This window comes from Macaca mulatta, chromosome 9 (genome assembly GCF_049350105.2).
Source record: "Macaca mulatta isolate MMU2019108-1 chromosome 9, T2T-MMU8v2.0, whole genome shotgun sequence".
Lineage (NCBI taxonomy): Eukaryota > Metazoa > Chordata > Mammalia > Primates > Cercopithecidae > Macaca > Macaca mulatta.
In genome coordinates this window covers 22,373,327-22,400,687 of record NC_133414.1, presented here as the reverse complement: position 1 = coordinate 22,400,687, position 27,361 = coordinate 22,373,327, and the positions used below count along the sequence as shown (strand labels likewise).

Genomic DNA, 27,361 nt, shown 5'->3' with positions numbered 1-27,361 from the left:
AGAGTGTAGTTGGATTGTTTGTAACTCAAAGGATAAATACTTGAGGGGATGGATACCCCATTCTCCATGATGTGATTATTACGCATTGTATGCCTGGATCAAAACATTTCATGTACCCCATAAATATATACACCTATCGTGTACATAAAAAATTAAAAATTAAAAAGAGTGCCATAAACACAGATTTTATCAGAGTCTGGTGATCAGTAGAAAAAGTGTAGCACAAGTAAGTTTGAAATCTTACCATTTAGAATGAATTCATCAACATGCAGGTAAGGAACAGAATAGCAGCAGGGCATAACTGTATACCTTGAAATGCCCATTTAAAAATTTGGAAGATTAGCCTCAGTTGATTGGCATTTCTTGGTCCATTTAACATTAGATATAGGCTTTTGTTGTTACTCACAGTGCTGTGTGGTACTGGCTCCTATCAGCTTACCAGAGCAGATTGTGTTCGTCTCTTCCCAACTCCATGATTATGCTGCAGAGCAGAGCTTTTGTTTTTTAATTAAAAATTTATTTCTTAATTAAAAAATATAAACCCAGAGAGAGCTGATTGTTAAACATTTACCAGCTCACTACTGCTCATAAATGTGCCATTTAATGAATGAAAAGCAGGAAAAGTTCCTCAAATTAGGTTCCTGCTAGATCAAGGATTCCCATAATGCTTTCATTATTGCCTGCTTTTCCTGTTGCTTCTAATGCCCATGGGGGTTTGTTTTCACTGATCACAGGGACCCAATTGTCTCCATACCACAAGGACTACTCTTCCTTTATGTAACCATCTGTGATGACAATTCCTTTGAAGTTGGAAGTTGAAGGAGTTAAGAGAAAATAATATCACTACCAGAAATAAATAAAAAGCATCCATTCAAGATTCTACTGCCCTGTGGTCTAGTAGGTTTCACATAAATGGAAGCAGTAAGACCTAGGTATGAATCTCTTACTGTGAGAGCTTGGGCAAGTTATCAGTCTAAATCCTAGTGACCTCATCTGTGAAATGGGTGTCTGAGGATCACATGGGATACTGTATGTAAAGCTCACAGCACAGTGCTTGGCATGCAGTGATCATCCTTTGGTACCTTCTCTTGGTACCTAGTATAGGTCAGTAGAGAGTTCAATAACTTTGAAGACTTCATGGCTGCCTCCCATTATTTTTATATGGAGTTCCTCTTTCCCCAAAAATGTCAGCATAGCTTGGGTGAGGTTTAGCACAAATAAAATTTAAGACCTTGAATATCATTCTGCATAATAGCATTTTTAGATTTGAAGCGCTTCATTGCATTTGGATATTATTCAAAATTCTAGCAGTTTTCAAGTACCAATTGTGCTGGCTCTGTCAAGGTGAGAGGTGAATAGAAGTCAGAAATACTGTTTTTCCTCACTGATCAAGATCTTTTCTGTTGAATACTTGAAAAATGTAAAGTTTCTTTTAAAATAGAAAAATCTCATTTCAGTGAAACTTCGGTTCTTTTCATGAGACATCAACCTCTTTATTAAAATCTCATATACTTCTTGGTGACATTACTTCACAATATTGTTTAAAAGGACTTATCTAGCCAAGGTGATGAATGAATGGTTTGCTTAAATTCAGTTATATGAGTTAAAAATGGGAGTATCGATGGAAGATATTTCACTATTTGGACTTTTTGCTATTTAGAGAATTATAGAATGAATATTTATTATTCAGTCATATAATTATTTATTAGGCAGAAAATTAGAGGGTGAATATCCTGAAAACTAGTGGTACTTTACATCTTTTCATTAATGAAACAAGATAGCATTTTGAAAATATACCTTTGGTGAACTTAATTAAAACATAATTTTAAAAATTAATTCATTATTTATAATAAAAATTTAAACCCTTAAATACATTTCCACACTGAAGACTTATTTAGACAGGTCTGGAAATTAAAATCAGATTGTAGATTTTATTGCTTGCTTATTAAGACCCTGAGATCATTATCTTAAATTTAATTTTAAATTTTTTTTCATGCTTAAGGTATATATGATCAAATTGAAAAATAGCTAATGATTTCCAGTCTTATAGCATTACTATAGAACTATACTGTCTAACATGGTCACTGCTATTTACATCTGACTATTGAGCACTTAAAATGTCGCTAGTTGCAATTGAGTTGTGCTGTAACTGTGAAGTTAAAATACACAGGATTTTAAAGACCTAGTAGGAAAAAGTATAAAATGTCTCATATAAATATAAAAATATCTCACTGTAGTGCATAGTATGAAGTAGATACTCATAGATATTTGATAAATGAATGTATGATTGAAATAGGAGAGACAGTGAAGGATTTTTGTTGGTTTCATTCATCGATTGAAGAGATTAACATGTTGCCTGGCCCATAGAATGCACACAAGAAACATTTGTGAACTTATTAACAAATAAAATTTGTTGAATTATATTTGTTATAATTCATTCGTGTCCATCTTCATATAACAAATGAGTGAATGAATGAACGAACATAGACACACCCACACCCCCAACACACACCCTCACACAAATAATAAAGAAGATAAAGTCCTCAGAGAGAAATCACCCACAACATATGTTAAACTAGTTCTCACTCTTCAAAGGGTACCAGTTATTTTAAAGCATCATTAACTTCATAGCTGTTTTAATGATATATTTAATTATAATTTTATTTTGATATTGTCTTATAGTTTGAGTTAAACATGGAAAAGCTCCATGGAAATAATTAGAATAAGGCTCACAAATTAGTGTTTTAAAAGTTCCAAACTTTTGAGCATTAGTAGTATTGTTTTCCCTGGCTTAAAGTGAGATGAAATCATGATTTCAGGAAGAAGGAATCCTTAGTGAACATAGGTGTTAGTAATTTGATGCTTAAGGTTGGAGAAGGAACATTGACATCACTTGTTTAGTAAGGATTAGAAAAAAGAGGTGCATTTAAATAATAAAACTGTAATTGTAGAAATGTAAAAGTGTGAAATTTGTATTATAAACACATTTAACGTAAATTTTATTTATTTCAGGGTCTACATAATACAAACGTATTTCCCTTAAATGTTTTTCTTCCAAAAACTCATAAATCTAGAAACACTTTCTTCACTAGGAATTTTCATAAAGTCCAGATATTCAAAGAGTATTTTGAAGGGCTAATGATAACCTGAAGAAGGAAAAATTACGTTCAAGGCACATAAAAGGAATAGAGAAGCTGTAGTAGTGCTGCTTCCACAGTAAATTGAGTAGGAATTGTTATATTTGCAAAGAGTTCATGGTTCAAACTGACTTCAGTTTTTTTGTGTTAGGATAAGTGATTTCAATACATTTCCTTCATGTAGCTCTCTCCTGTCATCCTGGAGGCTGAAGGATCTTCAGCTCCTCTCCTTCCCTCATCTCTGTCCTATTGTATTGCTCCAGTGACATAGAACTTTTGGTTTTTTCAACTCTTGTCTCTGGGTCTTTGCAAATTGTTCTTTGGATGCCTTATCATCATTTTGCCTAATTCCAGTTTCAGTATCCTTTTCTAGGGGAGATCTGGTTGTTTATTGGTGACGTGGTTTAGCTCTGTGTCCCCACCCAAATTTCAGCTCCAATTGTAATCCCCACGTGTTGAGGGAGGGAGGTGATTGGATCATGGGGGCAGTTTCTCCCATGCTGTTCTTGTGATAGTGAGTGAGTTCTCACGAGATCTGATGGTTTTATAAGGCAGTTTTCCCTGCTCTTGCTGGCTCTCTCTTGCCTGCCACCATGTAAGAAGTGCCTGCTTCCCCTTCTGCCATGATTGTATGTTTCCTGAGGCCTTCCAGTCATGTGAAACTGTCAGTTAAACCTCTTTTCTTTATAAATTACCCAGTCTCGGGTTTGTTTTTATAGCAGTGTGAAAATGGACTAATACACTTGGTTTCTACTAAATTTTCTTGCTATGAGCTCATATAAATCCCCTGTTCCCTTTTAGGAGCACTATATTACACTTTCTCCAAAAAGTGCCAAATCATCTAGTTTTGCATGTGTTTGTGTAAGTTACAATTCTAATGGTTGTGTAAGTTACAATTCTAATGGTTGTTCGCTCTATAACCCCCAAAACCCTTTCCTTTGTTTCCTTGAAAGTGAAAACTTCTTTATTATTTCCCCATTTTAATGTATGCTTTTTTTCCTCTTGGAAACATTACAAAAACAGCTTTTCTCCATAAATTACTAGGAAAGTATTTACATTGCTGTGTTTTCACAAAATTCATAAATCATATAAACAGGACATGTTATGAATTAATTGGTAGATCATCTATCTATGAATGGGTTAAAGAATTGCCAAGAGTGATCAAGCCCGTTCTCTTTCTGGCTCTTGATATGGTGTTGACAGCCAAGCAAAGAGCTTCTTCAATAAATCCACTCTCGTATTCAAGTTTTTCCAGATGTGAGAAGTAATTAAGTCATTGCATTTACTGAAGCCTTTTATGCTTTTCGAGCAAGAACCGGCAGCTGTGGTGAATTAACTCTGCTTGTTACATGTATGTGTGTTGCATGTGTGAATGTACATATATACAAGCACACATGTGACATTTGCCAATAGTCAAATGAGATCCCACCTGAAAACAAAACAAAACCAAAAGCTGATATCAATAAATGCTAGAAATTTTTACAGCTAAATTTCACAATTGAGAGGTGGGCTTTCTCCAATAATGCCTTTTTTCTTTCTATTTTTCCTGAATGTTAAAGAATTGAGGATAATCAAATCACTTGCATCATTACAGAATTCTTTAAATGGTAAAGTCACGACTCTCATAAAACATAAACACATTTCAAAGATTTATAACTCATTAATACACGAGGGTACCAGTAAGACCTTACAGTTGGTTCATAGGTGATTCTGAAGAACCACATATAAATGCGTAGTAAAGAACACTGAAATGCATTTACAAATAGGTGCAAAAAGGGTCTATCTCGTGGGCAGTACTCAATTGCCTTCCCAGGAACATAGCTACAGTAATGCTCCCTTATCTCTGGTTTTCCTTTCTGAGGTTTCGGTTACTAAGATCTGAAAATAGGTGAGTACATCAGAAGATGCTTTGAGAGAGAAAGAGAATGCATGCACATAACTTTATTACAGCATTTTGTTAATAATCTATTTTATTACTAGTTGATCTCTTACTGTGACATCTTAAAATTTACTTTTATTTCAATGGTTTTTGGGGTACAAGTGGTTTTTGGTTTCGTGGATGAATTTTATGTTGATGTCTGAGATTTTAGTGCACTTGTCACTTGAGTAGTGTAATTGTTCCCAATCTGTAGGTTTTAATCCCTTACCCTTCTCCCTTCTGAGTCTCTGTGTGAGACTTCTACAGTACTCTATGTGCCTTTGCATACTGATTAGCTGCCACTTACAAGTGACAGACAATATGCAGTATTTGGTTTTTCATTCCTGAGTTACTTCACTTAGAATAATGGCCTCCAGCTCCATCCCAGTTGCTACAAAAGACATTATTTTGTTCTTTTTATGGTTGAGTTGTATTCCATGGTGAATGCATACCACATTTTCTTTATGCAGTCATTGGTTGATGGCCAGTTAGGTTGGTTCCATATGCTTGACATTGTGAATTGTGCTGTGAGAAACATAACGCATGCAGATGTCTTTTTGATATAAGGACTTCTTTTCCTTTGGGTAGACACCTGGTAGTGGGATTGCTGAATCCTATGGTAGCTCTACTTTTAGTTCTTTAAAAAACCTTCATATGGTCTCCTGTAGAGGTTGTACTCATTTACATTCCCACCAGCAGTAAGTGTTCCCTTTTCACCACATCCACACCAATATGTATTGTTTTTTGACTTTTTAATAATAACCATTCTGACGATTAAGGCGGTATCTTATTGTGGTTTTAGTTTGCATTTATCTGATGATTAGTGATATTGAGCATTTTTTTCATATGTTAGCCATTTGTATATCTTCTTTTGGGAAATGTCTTTTCATGTCATTACTATTCTAATTTATAAATTAAGCTTTATCATAGGTATATATGTATAGGAAAAACAATATGTATAGAGTTTGATACTGTCTATACTTTACAAAAAATGGGTGTGAAAAGCCATCACGGCAGGGAAACAAATCAGGCAAACAAATTCTTCTCTCACTTAACCATTTAAGATGAGTATTTTTTAATAAGAAATGTTGAATTCATTTTTCAAGTTAAAAGAAAAAAGTTTATCTCTGTACTTTCCCCCCCCCCCCACTCAGAACTGAATCTGGATCTATTTCAATTGTTTATTATAATTTTTATTTTTAAATCATGTATCACCATGTTGGGGAAAAGCACATGTTCTATCATTATTAAAAAAAGAAGAAAAAAGTGACATAAGTATGAAGCATTAGTCAAAAACCAAGAAAGTCTTGTCATAGGTGACCTCAGGGAAGGTGAAGACAGTTGTGCACTGCACAACTCAAGATGGTGGCACGGATATGTTCCCTTGGCAGGGCTGTGTCTCCAGAGACTTGAATTAGCCACCTGACAGTTGCTAAGGAAATACATTTGCTTACATGTAAACATCAAACTATCAAAAGATCAGAGGACTTCTGAATTATAAATATGCAAGTGAGCTCTTATCTTTAAACTGTCTAGTTGCAGAAGGCCCTTCTTAACTTTAAAAGGATATTAATGGCACAGAGAATGAGAAGACCCTTTCATGCCAAGTGTTTTTCCCATCACTGTGTACCCTTATTGGTGGTTGAAATAAAGCTTGTGTTTGTGAGGGGCTCCACTATTTTTAAGGTGCTTTTTTTTTTTAGAGAGAGAGTCTCTCTCTGTCGCTTAGGCTGGAGTGCAGTGGCGCGATCTTGACTCACTGCAACCTCCGCCCCCCCGGGTTCAAGTGATTCTCCTGCCTCAGCCTCCTGAGTAGCTGAGATTACAGGTGCATGCCACCACACCTGGCTAATTTTTGTATTTTTAGTAGAGACGGGGTTTGACCATGTTGGGCAGGCTGGTCTCAAACTCCTGACCTCGTGATCCGCCTGCTTCAGCCTCCCAAAGTGCTGGGACTACAGGTGTGCGCCACTGCGTCCAGCTGGCGCTTTCTTTTTATTAACTTCTGGCAACTCAGTTTTTCTGTTTATGAAGAATTAGAGGTAGTGAGGGGTTAAGTAATTTGCCCTAGAGGACATGGTAGACCCAGACCTGGACTTTGAGAGTCTCACCATAAGTGATGCATCTTGGTTTCATTCTGTATCAAGGCATGGGTAGAGTACTAAAGTAGAAAAGTAAACAGCATAAAAGAAGTGCCCAATAAGTAAAAGGTATGAGCAGCTACGGAGATTTTTTCCTTTTGCAGCAACCCAACGTGAAAATATCTATTAAAATAGCTTGGTTTTTGGAAAAGTTGATAGGGGATTTTGAAACATGATAGCTGTCCATGAGGAACACTTTCTTCCTATTCTCCATGTCATATTTTAGAGCTATTGACAAGAAAACTTTGCTGTGATGAAGTGCAGGGCTTAACATTTTTTAGAGAAAACTTTGCATGAATTTTATATTATAGGTGAAAGGAAAAAAGATACATTCAATCAAAAGTAATGTTGTCTCTAGCTTGCCAAGCAATCCATTAAAGACTTCATCCAGCAAGTCTTGAGTGATGAGTGTTTTATTTCCTACTCTATCTTAGTATGAGGATGTTTTATTCACCATCATATCTCTAATACCAAGCACAGTGCCTGGCATAAAAACATTTATTTGTTGAACAAATGAACACAGGTCTTTAGTTAGGTTCTGATCCTAGTACTTCATAGTTTGTAAATGAGACAGATAATTTAATAGCCTTCATTTTGTCATCTGTGAAAGAGAGGGCTTTAGGTATATTGATTTCTTAAGGATCCCTTTGCTTGAAATTCTGATTCTAGAATCTCAAATGGAAAATTTGTGTTCACATTGCACATGGTGTTTGGTTTTTGTTTTCAAAACTTTGAGCATTAAATCTCAACAGCTTATTTTCTTGCAGCACAGTGAAGAGTCCTTAAGAACGTATTACATGATGGGAAATGAGAAATAACTGCAGTGCAAGCCTGATGAATGTAATTCACCTTGGGGAATAGGTGTCACCCTGAGCAACACCAGTACTATCTCCTCAAATATGAGCCAAAAGGTGTGTCTCAGGCAGTTTCGACGAGAGTTTCTCCCTACACTTCTAGAAATTTGCAAGACAAGTTTACAGAAATTACTCCTCTTTATTTCCCAATAAAGATAATGTAATAGATCTATAGAATATTAGAATAATCTTCTGGCCAGCGGAGGACTTGAGGGAAATAATTAGAATCCACACATTCTTTCCTTTTATGGAACAAATAAAATGTACAAGCAATGTCCTTGTGGAATCCACTGTACTGGGCCAGCATGATATGGCTGTAATCTTAGAGTTGTGGTTTCCAAATTTAGCATGCTTGGGACAATTTCTTTTTGGTACTTTGCTGGTGAACAGGATATGTGATACCATTAATTTAGCCTTTATCAAAAACTAGTTCAAGACCAATAGCTCCTTCTAGAACACAACATTTTAGCAGAATAGAGCAATATTTCCCTCAGTAATAGGTCATATTTCACAGAGGAGTGTTAGTTTTCTGGGGTAGTGGGTATAATTAAAAAAAAGTGATAGGTAGATAGAAAGATAGGTAGGTAGGTAGATTAGATTAAATTGGATTAGATTTGATGAGATAGATAGGTTTTGTGTTCAGGGGAAAAGGAGGTTAAGCAAGCCTAAGTAGGTTTTTTGGTTGAAGGTCTTCTCAGAACTTCTAATGTGTCAGTATGCCTTGTAGATCTCTAAGTGGCAGGGGCAGAGATTGGGGTACAGATTTCCCAAACGTATTTGTTTAAGAAACCTGCTCTTCTCCCCCAGAATCTTTTGTGGAACTTTTGCCTCATGAAACACAATTTCAGAAATAATTTGTACACGATGACTGTGTAGAATGTTTTTCTTGTTAGGGTTTTCAGTTTAGGTAAGGCCGAGGCATTTTTTTAATAACACATTGAAAACTAGATATGATATCAAGAGAAAAAGAGTTATGCTTGGCTACTTAGAATGATGTATTATTTTTAATAAATTTGTATTTTCTGTCATCAGTATTACTATTCCTTGTAGAGTATTTTTTTATGCCCGACGCTAATATGCTATGACTTGGTAAAATTAATTTCCCCTAGGATTTAAATAACCAGATTAATAAATCGTGAGTTGTAGAGAGTCTTGGAATTGCCTGAATTGACATTAAAATATTTGTTTTGAAAAATGTATTTTTAACCTTGGTTTTACATAACCAAGGACACATACCACATTATAAATATTGTGATGGTTTATTTTTCCAAACTTTTCTGAATGTGGGGTACCCATTGAGTAATAATGCACATCACCAATGAATCTGTAAAAATTGACATGATGAGTAGAATTGCAGAATTCAAAGATGATGATGATTATTTTTGAAACAGTGATGTTTCTAGAATTGTTAAATTATATATCAACGTGTGTTAACTGCAACTTCTCATGTTTAATGATGTTTACAATTAATACAATACCATACTCGCCAGTATAAGACTAACAGTCATCATTAACTCAGAATAGATTCTTTGAAGTGGTTCAAAGGGCTTTTCATAATAAATAACTAGCCTCTAATCAGCTAATATAAAGTGGGTATTTTTTAGGATGTGAGAAGTACTGGTGTGTCTGATAAAACATATAATTTGGGTTAACAAAATGAGCTTGAATGATCCAGATTCTCTACCCCAAGTCAGAAAGAAGTCCGACATTCCAGTGAAAGCTTTATTTAGACAGAGATGAGGAGTCTTTGAGATAACAGGCTTTGGACTGTGCTATCTTGAGTGTTAGAGCTGAGTAGTTTTTGTGGAATCTCTAAGTCCTTTTTACACTCTTTTATGAATGAATAGAATTAGTAAAAGATAAATAAATTTTCTCTTTTGGATTTCTTAACCAGTGGAAAAAATGTTGACTTTAAAAGTTCATAAAATCAAGTTTTGCCCAAGAATATGTTATGTCCACTTGTGAGGCCAGCCTGGTAGACCTCTGGGATCCTGTTCTGTTCACTCACACACCACTGAGATAAGGAGTGAAGTGTGGGCTAAATAGGGCTGAGGCTTGGGCAAGGGCGTTTCGAACAGAGCACCAGAGACATCAGCATCTCAAGGGCACTGTGGTACAAAAAAGGACGCCACATGAGTAAATTTTAAAAATAACTATTTTAAAGGGTAAAAATGAGGGTCCCTGTATTTGAGGATGTAAAAGATGAAACTGAAGAAGAAACAATAGGGGAAGAAGAAAATGAAGAAGACCGGGTGAGTAAGAAAACACATACTCATGACCAGCGTTTGTTCCTCTAAATTGATGATGAGAAAAATGTTCTCTTTCTTTCTTTCTTTTTTTTTTCATATAGGTCTTCTATAAGCCTGTTATTGAAGACTTAAGCATGGAATTGGCCAGAAAATGCATGCAACTCATTAGTGATGTAAGTGGCTGGAGTACTTTCTGTCTTATTTTGCATTGCACCTGTGGTATTATTATGTTATAGAGGCATAGAGCTGTGGGGGAAACCCTGAAATCACCTTTTAAAACACAGTCACTTTCCAGATCATGGAACAAAGTCCTGAAATTCTAAGTGATTTCGCCAAGGTCACCTATACAGAGAATTTCTGCTAGAGCAAGTCTCCTCATTCTTAATCCAGAATCCTGTCCCTTATGAGGTTTGCTGTCACTCTGGCATGAAATCATAAGGCATTGAATTGCAGTATTTATTCCATTTGAGAACTCCCAAAGATTTTAAAATGAATGTAATGATGTAATTTGTCTTGGGAGGCCCTCTATCTAAATGAGTAGTCATTTTTTAACATTTTGGGGCATTCTGAAGAATCTAATGAATGGACTTGTCTTTCAGAACAGGAAAATGCATATATATATATATCTATGCATATAACTTCTATTTACAATTCAGGATTTGTGGATTACCAAGCTGCTTGCTAAGAACCCTGATATTAGAGAAGGATATTAGTGCAAGGGGCATTTTTGTTGTGACATTTTTTAGTAACTGGGATTGGTCAATATTACACTTCAAGGGAATCCCAGAATATATTGAATGATTGAACGTATAGTTTTATGTTAAATATGTAAGCTAGAATTCAAGAAGTACAAGGAAAAATGTTGCTCACCAGGAATGAGAATTTAGATGATCCTCATTAACAGTTCTAAGAGGATTGCTGGTCCAGAGGAAGGGTGACTCCTGTAGAGTGAATATGTGCCTGTGTCTTCATTTAGAGAGATGAGCACAATACTGGTTGTTTCTGTTGTTGATAATGAGCAAGATGATCAGAATGTTTTGCACGTTTGTTTTCAAAGGGAAGTCAGTCCTGGGCAGGAGGACAATGGGCTGGCACGTCCTCCAAAGTCAATCTGCCTGGGTTGACTCCACAATAACCTTGGAAAGGTTATGTAACCTGGCTGGGCTCCATCCCTCAGCTGTAACATTTATAATAAGATTAAATAATGGTAATGCATCTAAAATGCTGAATAAACTATCTGGAACATTGTGAGTACTCCATAAATGTTAGCTGTTATTAACTACTCTGTCTGTTACTTACTTTTACATCCATCCAATCACAGTTTAGATATGACTGGCTCTTTTTGACAAACCAGAAGACAAGCATAAAGGATGATGGTGGAAATCATACCCTTTCCCATATACTTGACATGTGATGTAATTACCCTTTAAATTAAGTATTTCTTTGTGCTATTACTTAATAGTCATTAGCTATTGTATGTGAAAGTTATTTGTAAATTGCAATAATAATAAATGACGACAACAACAACAATAACAATATTGGCAACAGTTAAGATTTAGTGACTACTATGTGCAGGGATTGCAGCTTGCGAGGTAGGCACTATGCTGTTTCTCATTTTTGAAGTGAAGAGATAGAGGCACAGAGAGGTTCAGTACCTTGCCTGGGTCACACAGTTAAGCAGCGGCAGTAATATTTGAACACAAAGGCCTCCCTCTTACACTGCCAAGTTATCTCTCACTGTAGGTTTCCATGAAATGTTGTTCTTTGCCTTATTATTATTACGCTACTATTAGTAGTAGTAATGCTACCTACTAAAACTCTTAAGTTCCTAACCTCTTCCAGCTTTGATATATTTTTATTGAAGTGCAATTATAACTGAGCTAACTTGTGTTACATAAACCATCAGGACTAAAGTAGTAACTGTAGTTAGTAGGTGATTTTGTTGGAGTTGTTTTGGGTAAGATTGTTTATCAGTGACTTTAAAACCAATGTGTTGCCGGGCGCGGTGGCTCAAGCCTGTAATCCCAGCACTTTGGGAGGCCGAGACGGGTGGATCACGAGGTCAGGAGATCGAGACCATCCTGGCTAACACGGTGAAACCCCGTCTCTACTAAAAAATACAAAAAACTAGCCGGGCGAGGTGGTGGGCGCCTGTAGTCCCAGCTATTCCGGAGGCTGAGGCAGGAGAATGGCGTGAACCCGGGAGGCGGAGCTTGCAGTGAGCTGAGATCCGGCCACTGTACTCCAGCCTGGGCGACAGAGCGAGACTCTGTCTCAAAAAAAAAAAAAAAAAAAAAAACCAATGTGTTGTGGGGGTGGTGCCTTTATCATTTTGCAAAAGCTTAAAGCCATACATTTCACACCCATGTAGGTAAAATTAAACAGATAGGCATACTTTCTGTTTATTAGAGATATTTGTTGCATGGTAGAATGTACTACTTAAATATTTAGGACATTATTATTGTGGCTTAATTTATATCTGTATTCACATTCACATTTTGCTTCCAAATAGAATTCTGTACTTGCTGAGATACTTATTTAATTTTTAGATTTTTTCCTTTTCTTTTCCCCTGCCCTGCCCTGCCCTGCCCTGTCCTTCCCTTCCCTGCCCTTCCCTTCCCTGTCCTGCCCTTCCCTTCCCTTCCCTTCCTTTTATGACAGGGTCTCACTCTATTGCCTAGGCTGGAGTTCCGTGGTGTGACCACAGCTCACTGCAGTCTCAATCTCTTGGCTCAAGTGATTCTCCAGCCTTAGCCTTCCAAGTAACTAGAACTACAAGTGTGTGCTACCGTGCCTGGCTAATTTTCGTTTTTTTTGTTGTTGTTGTTGTTGTTTTTTTTTTTTTTTGTAGAGGTGGAGTCTCACTATGTTGCCCAGGCTGGTCTCAAACTCTTGGCTTCAAGTGATTCTCCTGCCTCGCTCTCCCAGAGCACTGGAATTACAGGTGTGAACCAGCAGGCTGGCCCTGCTTCGTTTTTATAGATGAGAGGGATAGTTTCATGGACTTCTCTTCATGGTGTGGCCTAATTATTACTCTTTGAACTTTTTCCAGCTTTTCTATGTCCTTAATAACCAAGATGTAATAATCAGAACTGTGCAGAGCGGTACAGATGTGGACAGTCTAGATCATGTGTAGAGTAGGATAATGTTTTGCTTAGCTTCTAGCACCCTTTTTGATGCTATGAAGAGTTTCTTAGACTTGGGAGCTGCAGAAAGCTGTTAGATTAGCTTGATGATCTGTAGACCATCAGAGCCATTTAATTCCTAATTTCTGACCTGTAGCCCCTAGCTTAGGACCCATCATCTTTAAATAATAGTTTGAATTATTTTAACCATACTAGGGCTAGATCTAATCTGTAGTTTTCTGCCCTCTTGCCTGGCCCTTTGAGAACTTCTGAAGTTCATCTCAGTTTGCCGTTTCCCTTACCGAGACAGCTTGGAGTCAGTTGACCTGTAGACACTGCTGTATCATCCCCTTGTCAGACAATTTGTAGAAATGTTAAGCAAGCTTGGCCTAGAGATCAGCCCTAGGAGGCCTGCACTGCTTCGAATTCTCCATAGAGAGAAATGTCAGTTTTTCAGGTCAAGTGGCTTCACTTCGGGAATCAGCATAAGGCATTTTTCTTTCTTTCTGTTTCTCCCCCATCCTAGTTTCTGCTTTGCACCTGCTCTACCAACATTATGGGGTTTCCCTCTGCACAACTCACTTCCCAGTCTTGAAGAACAGCTGGTCTTCTGAGGCAGCCTCTTTTATTTTTCTGTTAATCACATAATGCTATTATTTTCTCAGATATATTCTCGCAGATATACTTTCTCTCATATTTAGTCCTGTTAGTCTAATCTAACAATATCTAATCAATTCCTTGACTAAGTTAAACCTATCCACTCTCTTGAGCACTCAGAATCATGGATCTAGTAGCCTTCTGATGGGGAGTCATAAAAAAGATTGGGCGAAAGGGAATCTTTTGTATGTTTCTTGTAAATTAGGCAGAAAGAGCCTTCCGCAGAGCAGGTGAACCACATCTGCATGCAGCCTCTCACTCCGTGTTTAGTTCAAGGCTCTTTAGGGTGTTCATCTGCATGGCAGCAGGAAGAATATTTTCCAGGCAAATGAACGTTGTTGTGGGTAAATCCTTTCAATGCCAAAAACATTAAATTCTATGGTTACTCCTCCAGAGAAAGCTTAGATGGTATCAGAAAACCTGGGAGAGTGACCTTAGCTATGACCAGCCCAGTTAAATAATAATGGAGCCATAATTCTTTCTACCATGGTTTATTGACTTTAACTTGTATGATTTCACTTGTGAAAAGGCTTTCCAGATACTTGCAGTTAAGAATGCTTATGAAAGTGTTCCTATTTCTCCACATCCTCTCCAGCACCTGTTGTTTCCTGACTTTTTAATGATTGTCATTCTAACTGGTGTGAGATGGTATCTCATTGTGGTTTTGATTTGCATTTCTCTGCACACCAACATGGCACATGTATACATATGTAACAAACCTGCACATTGTGCACATGTACCCTAGAACTTAAAGTATAAAAAAAGAAAAAAAGAATGCTTGTGAAAGGAAAGAGCCTCAAACATCTCCATGTCTGTCATCCGATTTCAGCCTTTGGCTGATCTCATACTCATTCAAAGAAACTTGGCCAGGAAGAGGAAGCGACCCTGCACTAAATTCATCCTAACTGTAATGAAGACATTGTGGGATTCGTGGGTAAGGGCAAAAGAGAAGGTCAATGTTTGGGACATCTTAATGATTATGAAGTCATCAATTTTGCCCTTTTTGTGTTTCAGTGTGAAAATGAGTTGGGTTGTGTATTGGTTAGGAGTGCGGATGACTGTAAAAACAGGAAAACTCTAACACAATGACTTAACAAGTAGGTTTTTGTTTCCCCAGCCGCCACATATAGAGCCTGGAGGTAGGTAGTTCAGTCTGGATACTATGGATGTTATCAGTCTCCCAGGCTCCTTTCCTTCTATTCTGTCATCATTAGTATGGTGGCTTATTCCTTGGTAATGCATCATTGCCGCTGCCTTCCCTGTGATTGAGAAAGAAAAAGGTAGAAGACAGTGTCAAAGGGTTGTGCGGCATCTCTCCCTTTATATCAGAAATGCTAGAAGCACTTCTGGGAAGATTTCCACTAAAGTCGCAGAGCTTGTGGTGTCCCCAGGCCAAACACTGAATGGCATGACCATGCCTGGTTTAGATCAGTTTGTCCTCTGGGGCTGGGGCAGGAGCCTGGCTGCTCTCATTAATCCATCTGGGCTCTTTTAATAGGCGACAATGGGAGTGGCCAGTCAGTCTATCCAATAGGTGGTGTCAACCCGAGATTATAAGATGTAGACATGGTTGTAATAAAATATAGCCGTCTATTCAGTGATTTTTAGGTTACATAAGATTTATTTCATTGACCAATAAAGTTCCCTTTCAGCGATCATTTCCTATTATCTTGGCATAGGAAGGCTACTAATATGTAACTATTATTTATATAAATATTCCTTAAATATTTAAAAATCTAAGATTCTTTGCTTATTGTCATTTATATTGCACAATTCATTTGAAATCACACATGATTGTGTGTTACTTATAACAAATTGTACAATTTCTCTTGAATTGTACAATTGTAAAGGATCTTAAATTTTAAATACACCTTCAATGAAGATATACAAATATATGTATCTTTTTAATAAAGACCCAAGGAAAAAAAACAACACAGTCCACAATTAAGACTGAACTATTTGTCTGCCTAACAGAAGAAGTAAATACCTCACCCTTATCCAGTCCTCCTGTCCTGAACATTCCGCATGTGTCAGACTTTATCAGGAGGCTGTAGCCACAAGCACATACCACTGCAGTGAAGAATGTGAATGTGATGGGGAATAGATGGTGGCAAAAGATAAAAATAATGAGTCAAACTTAAGCCTAATGATAGGCTATTTTCTCTCACACTTAATTATATAACGGAGATACTTTTTTCTCCGTATGATCAAAATAGCCTACTATTTATCATACTGCCATTAACAGTTTAATTACTAGTGGCTGAGGAGGGTGATTTGCAGGAACCTAAAATTATGGCTAATCTCTGAGAAGAAAAAAAAGTAATTTAGTGCTCAGATAAGATAAATATGTTCTCATGTTGATTTCATGAATAAAGCAAATGTTTAATGTGGTAGGCATCTGATATCCAAGAGTCACAGCAGTGAAATATGGCAATTTGAAATAACTTCACTTAATCCGTATCTAGTTCTACTGCAGGTTAAGTAATGCCCCTCAAATCAGGTTTGCATATGGGAAAATCTCCATGTACCATTAGTGTATAACATCAATATTATTCACGTCTTCTAAGAACCAGGTAATATATGCAATTCAACTCCACTTTTGGGTTATAATTAGGGAGAACATATAATTTATCATCTGAAACAGGAACACTTTTCCAGTCTAAGTATCTATGGTCTTGGGAGGATAAACATGACTATATTACAGAGTGATACAACTTTTAGCAAATTACCTCCATCTTCTCAAGGAGTCATCGTTTTGCCTCCCAGTTTCCAGATTGTGCGGCAATTAGTGTGACAGTATGATTATTTTAGGTCCTTCTCCACATTTCCTGACTTCTTTTGGGCTGAAATGTCAACCTGGGTCTTCCCCCAGCCTAACAGTTCTGGCCTCTCCCCAAAGGGAAGAGAGTGAGTCATTTGACTTGTGAGTTGCAGAGAAGAGATGAGCAGGCTTGGCTAAGCCTCACTGGGCTTTCTCTTGCTGATCTCCAGCAAGAAGACATTCTGGAATGATCTCTACCACATAGCAAGCCTTCTGGGTAGGTTCAGCACTTCTCTGCGCTGGGGAGGAGAATTGGGAAACCTATGGGTGCTCATAAATTGGGAGGAATTAGTAACAGGAAGCCCACGGTGGCCACAATTTAAGCCTCTTCTTCTAATCAAACATGTCTAGGTGGTAACGCTAATAGTGATCCCCATTTGATTTCTGCCTCTGCTTCTTAATTGGTCGCATCTGTCATGCTGACTACTTATTTTCTACCTTGAGGTAGGCAGCTATGTTTCTGTTTGGCCAAAGGCTTAAGTGTCAAGGCTTAAAAGCAACAAAACACCAGGACACTTGTAGGAGTGAGATGGCACATGCTTGCTAATTGCACTGGGCAGGCTGGGTAAACAGGACCTGTCATCCGGAGTGTTGATGCTTAACTGGACCCTCGCTTATCTAAAGAATGGTCTTTCCTCACTGTGCCTCATCATCTTTGCAATCCTGTGCTGGATATCCATTTATTTAACTTGGCTTGTTTTGAGGCCCCTTTCACATTTGAGTATTTACTTCAGTAAATGGACTTTATCGACCTAATTCTCATTCAAAAAAGGCCATTAGAATTGTTTTCCTTTTTCTCTTCTTATGAAAATCATTCTCTTTTTTAGATCCATTATAAAGAAGAGTTTAAAAAGTCCAAGGATAAGTGTACATTTGTGACTGACACTCCTATGCTAAACCATGTAAAAAATATTGGTGCTTTTATTTCTGAGGTAAGGTATCAAAAGCTTGCAAACTGGCTTGCATTTTTCTTTTTCTTTTTATATAGCTGAAAGTCTGTGCATTAAAGAGATGGAGAATAATATTTTCAAAAGCACTACTGAATGTTAGTAATAGCTACATAATTATCTAATGTGACGCACTATCATTTAACTCATATAGATTGACATATTTTACTATGTATGGTTTATATATTTTATTATACATGTCTATATTTTGACTCTAAATCTTTCTTATGTATATACAATTCCTCTTGAAAAGGCATCTTTTTATTCAATAAGTAGAAAGCACTGGCACAATGGTTCACTTTAGAAGTTCTATTATTTTGTTTCCTAATAGATATATTAGAGATAAATGACTGAATATCATTTTGGAAATAAAAAAGATTTACCAGTTTTCTAAAATGTGGTATCTTTGATAAATAATGTTAAATGAATTTAAACTATTTTGGAGTAGGATAAAATTCAGTTCAACAGTGATACCTATTATGAAACCACAGACTGAGGAATACGCTACATTCATTTTCCAGCTGAAAAATTATGTAGTTTCTTTCTGAAAGCATTTGGAACTACAGTTTATGTTGCATTGTAAAGCATAATGTTAACGATGATGATTTCTGTGATGAGGCATTACTGTAGTCTGTGAATAGATCACTTAGAAGAAATACGTTTGAAAAGAAAAGGAATGAAATTGTGTTGTAAATGACTGACCTCTAGTGTTTCATAAATTATGTTGGAAAAAGATCAACTGGATGTTCTTGGGATTATTTCTGCTAATGCGAAACAATTTTGAATGAAATCAGTACATTTTATTTCATTAGGTACCAGAATCCAAAGCGTGTGGTAGCCGAAGGCTTGCACAGGATCTGTGCTCAATAAATCAATACTCAAATCTAGCTCTGAGCAGGAAGAACATCAGGAACTCGTCTACAGATAATGGAAGAACACAGTTTGTTTGTCTTAGCTGTGTTCCGTTATCCTGTGCAGATAAATACTTGATGTTCTCCATTATTGATTATGTTTCCTGAAGGAGTTAATTGCAGAGCAAAATATTGGAAGTGAGCAATCTATTGTGTTCCCTTGAACCTTAGTTTTCCCAAGAGGAAAGAGTGTTTGTCTTTGGAGCAGTGATTGAGATGGCTTACAGACAGTGCAGGTTAGAGGTGGGTAGGCACATAAACAACCAAAAAGCACTCCACCCTCCCCCTGGGACAGGAGGAGGCTGAGAAGACCTGAATAAAAGAACACTGTCCTTTGTCAAGTTCTAGATAGTAGATTCTAACGACTTGTATTTTCTGGAACAACTCGAATTGCTTGCTCACTCATCCAGCATGAAACTGTCAATATACACAAATAGATTTACTTTTAGACATGTGCTTGTGTTTAAATAGAAAGACAGCCGTTATGTCCCTGCATGTCTCATTGAAAGCGTTCTCTATGATAAATTGGATTTATTTCTATCTCTTCAGAATATGTTTGTCAGCTCCAGTATCTAAAATTAAAATGGTCTGCAGATTTTAAAATCAATTCTGTTTTGGAAGAAAGTTTCTTCTTTTCTTCTTACATTCACAATTTTTTTAAAAAAATGGAAGTTTATTTATTAATTTTTTTCCTGTTTTTTTCCCCCAGGCAAAATATAAAGGCACCATTAAAGCAGATCTTTCTAATTCTCTTTATAAGCGGATGCCAGCCACAATTGACAGTGTTTTTGCAAGAGAAGTTACACAGCTCCAGAGTGAGGTGGGCTTTTCCTAAAGTGTTTCTTAATTATGTAGATAAAACATGTATCTGGAAAAAAGTTACTTAGCATTTTAATAAAATGTCTTCATCATGGGTGTTAAATGCGAAATGAAAGTTGAAAGCAACTGATGAATGTGCTGTCAGTAGTTGCTGTTGAAATTGCAGAAAATGGAAAGGACATGCGGGTTTATGTCAGTCACGTGCTACTGTTTTCTGAGTCCCTTTCAACGCAATTTATAGAGCAAATCTTAATCTCATTTAGACAGCTTACATGGATGAAATTCTCATAGTAAATATTAAACTATTCTCTAATTTCATATATGATCCCTCAGTAGAGAATATTTGAATAGCTTGCTAAAAGCCACATAAAGAGATAATGGGGCTGGACACTCTGGCTCAGGCCTGTAATCCCAGTACTTCAGGAGGCCAAGGTGGGTAGATTGCTTGAGATCAGGAGTTCAAGACAAGCCTGGGCAACATGGCAAAAGCTGGTCTCTGCCAAAAATACAAAAATTAGCCATGCGTTGGCATATACCTGTGGTGCCAACTACTCAGGAGGCTGAGGTGGGAGGATTGCTTGAGCCTGGGAAGTTGAGGCTGCAGTGAACCAAGATCATGCCACTGCACTCCAGCTACAGCAACAGAGTGAGACTCTGTCTCAAAAAAAACAAAAACAAAAACAAAAAAGATAATGGTTAAATTCAGTATCTACAGATCTGCTTCATCAATTAAACAAGTGGTTCCTGAATTTCCTTTTCTGTGGATTGTGTTTTTCCTTTAGGATATCTCAGGCTACCAAAAAGAGCCCCTATCAGGTGGAAGTTACAATTTGGTGATTGCCAGTTGCAGAGGAACTTAAGAATTGTCATCATGTAAACTCATTTTGAATCCAGAAGGGTTTAAGAGTAATTTTCTCTTTGTAGCATATCAACACATAAGGCATTCTTAATCTATTGCATTTCCTAAAACAGAATTTCTAAATGGAATGTTTCACCTCTTTCTGGTTCATCTTAATGTTGTGTTTTCTTCACAGAACAATCAAATTTGGGGATGTTATTTTCTTAATCTATTCTTTAGCTCTCTCAGCTACACAAGAGCAGGGACCTCATCTGTCTTGTTCCTTGCTCTGGTCTCGGAAGAGTTCCTGGCACACAGAGAGTGCTCAGTAAATACTCGTAACATGGATTTTGTGGAATTTTAAAATTTTCTTTCCAAGGATATGCTTCCTTTTACATAGTTTGTATTCTTCATTTCACATATTAGGTTAATAATAGTAAACACACAGAAGTTGTTCTATGCATTTCACGTGTATTTATGCCAGTCAGTCCTCACAACAACCCAATGAGGTGTCCCCAGTTTAGAGTTGTGGAGACTGAAGCACAGAGAGGTTAAGTCAGTTGGCCAAAGTGGCACAGCCAGTAAATGGCAGCACGGGTACATAAATATGGGCAGTCTGGCCCCAGAGTCTAGGTTTTTAACCACACACTATGCTATATTTTTCCTACCATTTCCAACCCTCTTTTTCTTATTAAGTAAGTTTACTTCTTTCCCCAGAATTTCCCCAGAATCTCTCTTTTTCTTTAGATGGAGTCTTGCTTGCTCACCCAGGCTGGAGTGCAATGGCTTGATCTCAGCTCACTGCAACCTCTGCCTCCCGGGTTCAAGTTATTCTCATGCCTCAGCCTCCTGAGTAGCTGGCATTACAGGCGCACACTACCACACCTAGCTAATTTTTTTTTTTTTTTAGTAGAGACAGGGTCTCGCCATGTTGGCCAGGCTGGTCTTCAACTCCTGACCTCAGGTGATCTGCCAACCTCAGCCTCCCAAAGTGCAGGGGTTACAGGTGTGAGCCACTGTGCCACACCTTTCCCCAGAATCTTTTTATTTTTAAGTAGAGATACCTAGATAATCTTATTTTTAAATTTTTTTTTGTTTTAAGTTCTGGGGTACATGTGCAGCATGTGCAGATCTGTTACATAGGTAAATATGTGCCATGGTGATTTGCTGCACCTATTTAATATCAACCCATCGCCTAGGTATTAAGCACAGCATGCATTGGCTATTTTTAAGTAGTCTGAAAATACATTACTCTTGAAAAGTGCTGAGCATAGTTACTCTTTGCAGAACACCTTTAAGTATTTCACTATTACAAATTTAAATGTCCACTGTGTACCTGACTTGGCAGTAAACTAATCTCAGTTATGCAACATGCAGCTTAAAATATATGATGTCAAGGTTCTGCATGGGTGACTGTGACTAATATGCCCTTTATTTTTCCTGCCAATATCTGGCCACCTAAGCACTTGCTGATAATGTGGGTTACTTTAAAAAGCAGATAATTACAACCCAACACTTGATATGTGACAAGCAACAATTAAGCAATAAAGAAAGAAAAGGAAAACAATCTATTATTGCTTTTATACTTCCTTGGGAAGGTAACTTTTCCGATATTTGCATCCTCATTTCTTTGGAAGCACACAATAGCTCTCAACTTCTTATAGCATAAATAGGTCTATAATACACAAATCCCTGCCACATAGAACTTAACATGAAAAATAATCCAGGTTGTATATTTTGGAATCTATGATTTGTCAGAATAGGTTCCCACTGACATTGTTAACATGTTATCCTATACTAAAATAGACACCACTGGGAAAGATACATATGCACTCACTTTCTAGCATTGCTTTCCATTGTTGTAATTAGTCACTGAACTTGTTAATAAAGAAAAACCTGGATTCTGAATAAGGTAGCTATTTCAAAGATTTATGCAACTGTCATAACATTTCTTTAGATTTACGTACATCAATGTTATTATTGTTAAAATTGTGATTCTTAGAGTTTACCTAATAACAAGAGGGGCAAGAAAGTAGAAGAACTATTTGACAGTATCTGTGATAATTAAACAACTAAACATTTACTGTGTCCAAATAGTATCAGATTTGTGATATCCTAAATTGGAGTATTGGATGAATTCAGAAATTTAATGACATTCTGGGTTCTAATGAAAAGTCTCTTCAACTTTTGACAAATTATTAGAACAAACTATTATCTTAAAGTCAATTTGCAAACACTCTCAGATGCTTAAATTCAAACTAGAATGATAAGGTAAAGTTAGCTAGATGAACACTGACAGAAAATGCCTGAAAGGAAGAAATGCCAGAAAAAGAGAGAAGTGTAGAGTTTTTAGAAGGCCATTTTATTAGCTATCCCCTGTTAACAATTTTATAAGCACAGATTACAAAGAAAGCTTCTGAAAATGAAATGGGCCATGCCATGAGGTGGCGAGATCCTTCTCATCAGGGCTGTTTCAGGCACAAAGGCTAAATAATGCCTTATCATAGAAGCAATTCAGGCTACTCAGGCATTGGAACTGCAGCTTAATGAGAGTCTATGTGTCATCCGCAGTGGTCGCAGGATTCTGTTTCAGAAGTACAGAGCTGTCTATGCTATGGGAATAAAAGCTTATTTACCTGTGTCACATAAAATGTAATGTAAGTTATGTTATTGTTCTGATCGTCTTTGTAGCATCCTATGCTATGTTGTTAGAAATAACCATCAAGTAGAGTTAAGGAGCCAAATAAATCATACTTTTCAGAGGCAAAGCCATTATTTTAATTTTCATTCTTGACCTCCTTGGCCCGTAAACTTTAATTTAGAGATCTATGAATTTTCTGAAAGTGAGGGCAGGGAGAAGCTTCAGGGCATCTGTGAAACCCCCAATTTCAATGCCAAATTTGGCCAGGTGCTGTGGCTCATGCCTGTAATCCCAGAACTTTGGAAGGCTGAGGCGGGCAGATCTCTTGAGCCCAGGAGTTCAAGACCAGCCTGGGCAACATCGTGAGACTCCATCTCTAAAATAAATGAATAAATAAGTAAATGCCAAAAAATTCTGTAAGTTAAACATAAATGTACATTTTATCTGTATACATATGAAATATAAAATATGCTATAAGATCAAAAATGTAAAATAAATGTATTTATCACTTATATAAACATAAAGTGTATATGACTATTGCAAGTGGACTCCTGTCTCCAAGTTCCTAATAACATGGCAATCTTAGTTCTCAAAATATGAAGAAAACAGCATTAATCTAGAGAAATGCCATACAATAATGACAAATCCTAAGAAATCAAATTTATCAGCAAATTTATTAGCTTGACACAATTTTCCATTAGCTATTTTAAGGAAGAAAATTAATATGATAAATTAAAGTTCAGCTCCCTCCAATTTGATGTAATCTTAATTCTAAAGTGGTACTTAGTAGCGGCTATAAATGAAATGATGATTTTAATGCTGCAAGTAGAAAATTACATAGCCTTTTTAAGAAAGAGTGCTTTTTAAAATTGTGCTTGATGACTCATCATTTCTGTGATAACCCACGAAATGATCAGCTGCATTGTGTTACATTTATATAGTCACAAGTATATGATAGTAGGTCTGAAGTACAAAATAAACCAGGCAACCATGAAAAAGGAAATAGGCATATACTACTTCTTTTCATTTAAGACGAAGGAGCAAATCTCATAGAAGTTTTTCCTTGGCTTTATAGACTTGGGTACCCATTAAACTCCTCCTTCCCCTACCTCTGAGTTATAACACGGAATGTAATAGAACTGAGATAATGGACTTTCTCCACCTGAATGGAGGTTTTTAAAGGGTTCCCTGCTTAACATAATTAATTGGTGAAAATGTAAAGATGCAGTCTCCAGAGGGAGATGTCTTGATGGAGTATATTGATGGACAGACTCTAACAAGATGAATTATCCCTGGAACAACGTGAGGTGCTGCTTCTGAGTCCCGTTAACCAACCAAATCCACAGGATTTGAGACAGAAACATGGCTGGGCGAGACTTAATAAGACTTAAAGTTATCAGTTGACAGAAGTCTCAGCATAGCTATCAAAAGAAAAATGTTGTGATCTATGGATATGTTAACAACGTTTAGCACAGGGGAGGTGATAACCTGGATTAAATCTAACAGTTCTAATTAAGATTGGTCTGACCATTGTGAGCACCTTAAGAAAGAGATTGATAAATTGGGATTTGGGCTGAAGAGAGCATGTAAGGCGTTCAGGAGTACAGCACTTTAATCCATACTGCGAGTCTGGAGGAACAGAAGTCATTGCCGACTGTCTTCCCACATTGGAAGCTCTGTCTCATGAACTAGGCTCTTTTCATATGGCCACATAGATGCAGCTAGGGGGAGATAGACTGGGGTTTCAGTAAAGAAAGAACTTTTAACCTGAGCTTTCAGAATTTAGAGACTGTGGTGGCCCAGGTTGAGTTCTCTTTCAGTGGAAGTTTTTGAAAAACTAGATGGGGGTCTGTCCAGAGAGGGGCTTTAAACATTGATAGTTATACCAGATGACATTTTTTTTTGGATGATGAGATTCAATGACTTTAGTTGTAAAAATCAGACTTATAATGATCACATTAATCCTTTAAATAGGTTTATTATCCAAGTTGAATGGGTAGTTAATACTGTTTATAAAAGCCAATGAAGGGTTTAAGCTCACAAGAATGTTTAGTAAACTCATTTATTCATCTGTTCACTAAACATTTTTTGCATTTCTACTCTGTCATTCACTTTGATAGGCACAGGATAAAAAGATGTGTGAGATAGGCATGCACTCAAGGAGCTCATATTGGTAAAAACTTTCTCCTTAAGTTTAATTTTATATATTCTTTGCATTGAAAACTAGATCTTGTTTTGTTGTTGGTAAAGCCTATTCTAGTTTTTCTTTTTCTTTCTCTTTCTCCTTTCCTTTCCTTTCATTTCCATTAGTTTCCACTTCTCTTCTCTTTTCTCATTCTTTCCTTTCTTCTCTTCCCTTCTCTTTCTCTCTCTCCTTCCTTCCTTCCTTTTCTTTCCTTTTTTCTTTCTTTTTTTCTTTCCTTTCTTTCTCCTTCCTTCTCTTCTCTTCTCTTCTCTTCTCTTCTCTTCTTTTCTTTTCTGTCACAGGCTCTTACCCTGTCACTCTGGCTGGAATGCCATGACTCACTGCAGCCTCGACTTGCTGGGATCAGGCAATCCTCCTGCCTCAGCCTCCCATGTAGCTGGGACAACAGCCATGTGCCACCATACCTGGTTTCGTTTTGATATTTTGTAGAGATGGGGGCCTCACTTTGTCATGATCAAGTCTCCCTCTTTGACTTCTCTAATTACACGCATGAGCCACTGAGCCCAACCTACTTTTTCTTTCTTAAGTTGCCATTTTTCTCATGTCAAGTAATTACAACTCCATTTAACATCCTTTTAGTATTAAACTTTTAATATATTTTAAAATTAATATTGCCTTTCTGTCCTTCATTTGTTATTGTTTTATTCTCATTCTTTTAGCTATTCATTTATTTATTTATTCATTCACTGAGCAGTATTTTGTGCCAGGCACTCCTCTGGGTTCTGAGGATTCAGTGAACATAACAGTTGTGTTTAGTAAGGGAAGATGGATAAGTAATTATACATAAACTAAACAAAGTAATTAAACATTATGAAGGAAATAAATAGGTTAATAATATCAATGGAGACCAAGGGGATAACTTGGTTTCTGTCTTTGGGTTCCTCTTTAATTTCCAACTTTGTGGTTGAGTTTGGTTACATCTACTTCTGAGATATCTTTCTCATATCCCCTCTCCATCCTAGTATGGAGGAAATTCAACATAGTGGTTAGGGATGGCATTGGTCCATTTCCCTAGTGGAGGCCAAGACTTGACATATCTGAGAATTTTGCCTGCATGCTATATTTTCTCCCAAAGGTTTGTGCATTTGATGAAGCTTATATTATCCTATAGCTGTGCCTACATAAAATCAGACACAATCATTTGAAAACTAACAGTTTACTTTCAAATATCCTATAATTCCCCTCTAATTGTTTTACCAAGATTTAAATCTTTGACATCTATACCCCAGAAAGCTCTTGGATGTGGATGATTTCCCAAAACTGCACCCAAGGTTTAAGCTAGAAGAATAAAAATGGAAATTCCATCTTTGGTCAAGGACATTTTGAAATAGACAACAAAGAGTTAGAATTAGGAATCTGAACAGAAGCACAAAGATGAATGCATTGTGGATACTGTCTTGTTACAGAGATTTAGGCAAATTAACTATCAGTGGTGGTATTCAAATATATAAAGTCCTAGCAAAACACTGAAATTTAGCAGGCAAGAATTTATACACCTCTAAATGGGACTAACAATTATTTGTGTTTTTCAGGTGGCCTACAAGCAGAAATATGATGCTGCCAAAGGATTCTCAGATTATGCCCACATGAAGGAGCCCCCTGAGGTTAAACATGCCATGGAGGTCAATAAACACCAGAGTAATGTAAGGAAGCTCATTCCTCATGATTTTCTAGTGAATTGTAGTTAAGTCATATCAAGGCTTATGATTATTTTGCTGAAATTTAAATATTACAACAGCCCTATTCAAAAAAGACTTTAATATTTCTTATCAGTCAGAGGTACATCTGAATTATTCTATCCACAGTCATTAACACCTTGCCAAATACCTTTATGTTATCGGGCCCTTTCAGGCATTGGAACTTTGCTTTGTACAAGACAAATGTAGATTCTTTAGACCTATTGGGTTATCAAGCATTTCCAGAGCTTCCTTGACTTGATGTTGAAGCTCATGGCTTGTAAGTCTAGAATCACAGAAGAACTGGAAGAAAGGGCATCAGGAATCAATGGCACACAGAAGGATCATTCACTAACACCAGCTATATTGTACCCACTACTGTTTTCTCTTTTCTTTTCTTTTTTTTTTTTTGAGACAGAGC

The 27,361-nt window shown here is 36.9% G+C and overlaps 1 protein-coding gene and 1 long non-coding RNA gene across 7 annotated transcripts in view; one reads left to right on the top strand and one right to left on the bottom strand.

The window, feature by feature from the left end:
• NEBL (nebulette) overlaps positions 1–27,361 on the top strand; it is a 377,968-nt gene that overhangs the window by 253,452 nt on the left and 97,155 nt on the right. For 2 of the 6 annotated variants that reach the window (XM_015146581.3, XM_015146577.3), the window contains exons 1-5: positions 9,804–10,302; positions 10,401–10,472; positions 17,730–17,834; positions 19,470–19,580; positions 26,797–26,907. The exons of 2 other annotated variants lie outside the window; for them this stretch is intronic. In XM_015146581.3, coding sequence (XP_015002067.3) covers positions 10,222–10,302; positions 10,401–10,472; positions 17,730–17,834; positions 19,470–19,580; positions 26,797–26,907 — 480 coding nt within the window. In that variant the 5' untranslated portion in view covers positions 9,804–10,221. Of the gene's footprint in view, positions 1–9,803; positions 10,303–10,400; positions 10,473–17,729; positions 17,835–19,469; positions 19,581–26,796; positions 26,908–27,361 lie in introns of those variants that run through there. 2 more of the 6 variants (XM_028826045.2, XM_077945916.1) reach the window with 2 other exon arrangements.
• LOC144331083 (uncharacterized) lies at positions 2,959–11,375 on the bottom strand. Its single transcript, XR_013397951.1, has 2 exons — positions 11,170–11,375; positions 2,959–4,566 (listed from the first exon to the last, which is right to left on the bottom strand). It is a non-coding gene; the product is annotated as an uncharacterized LOC144331083 (long non-coding RNA).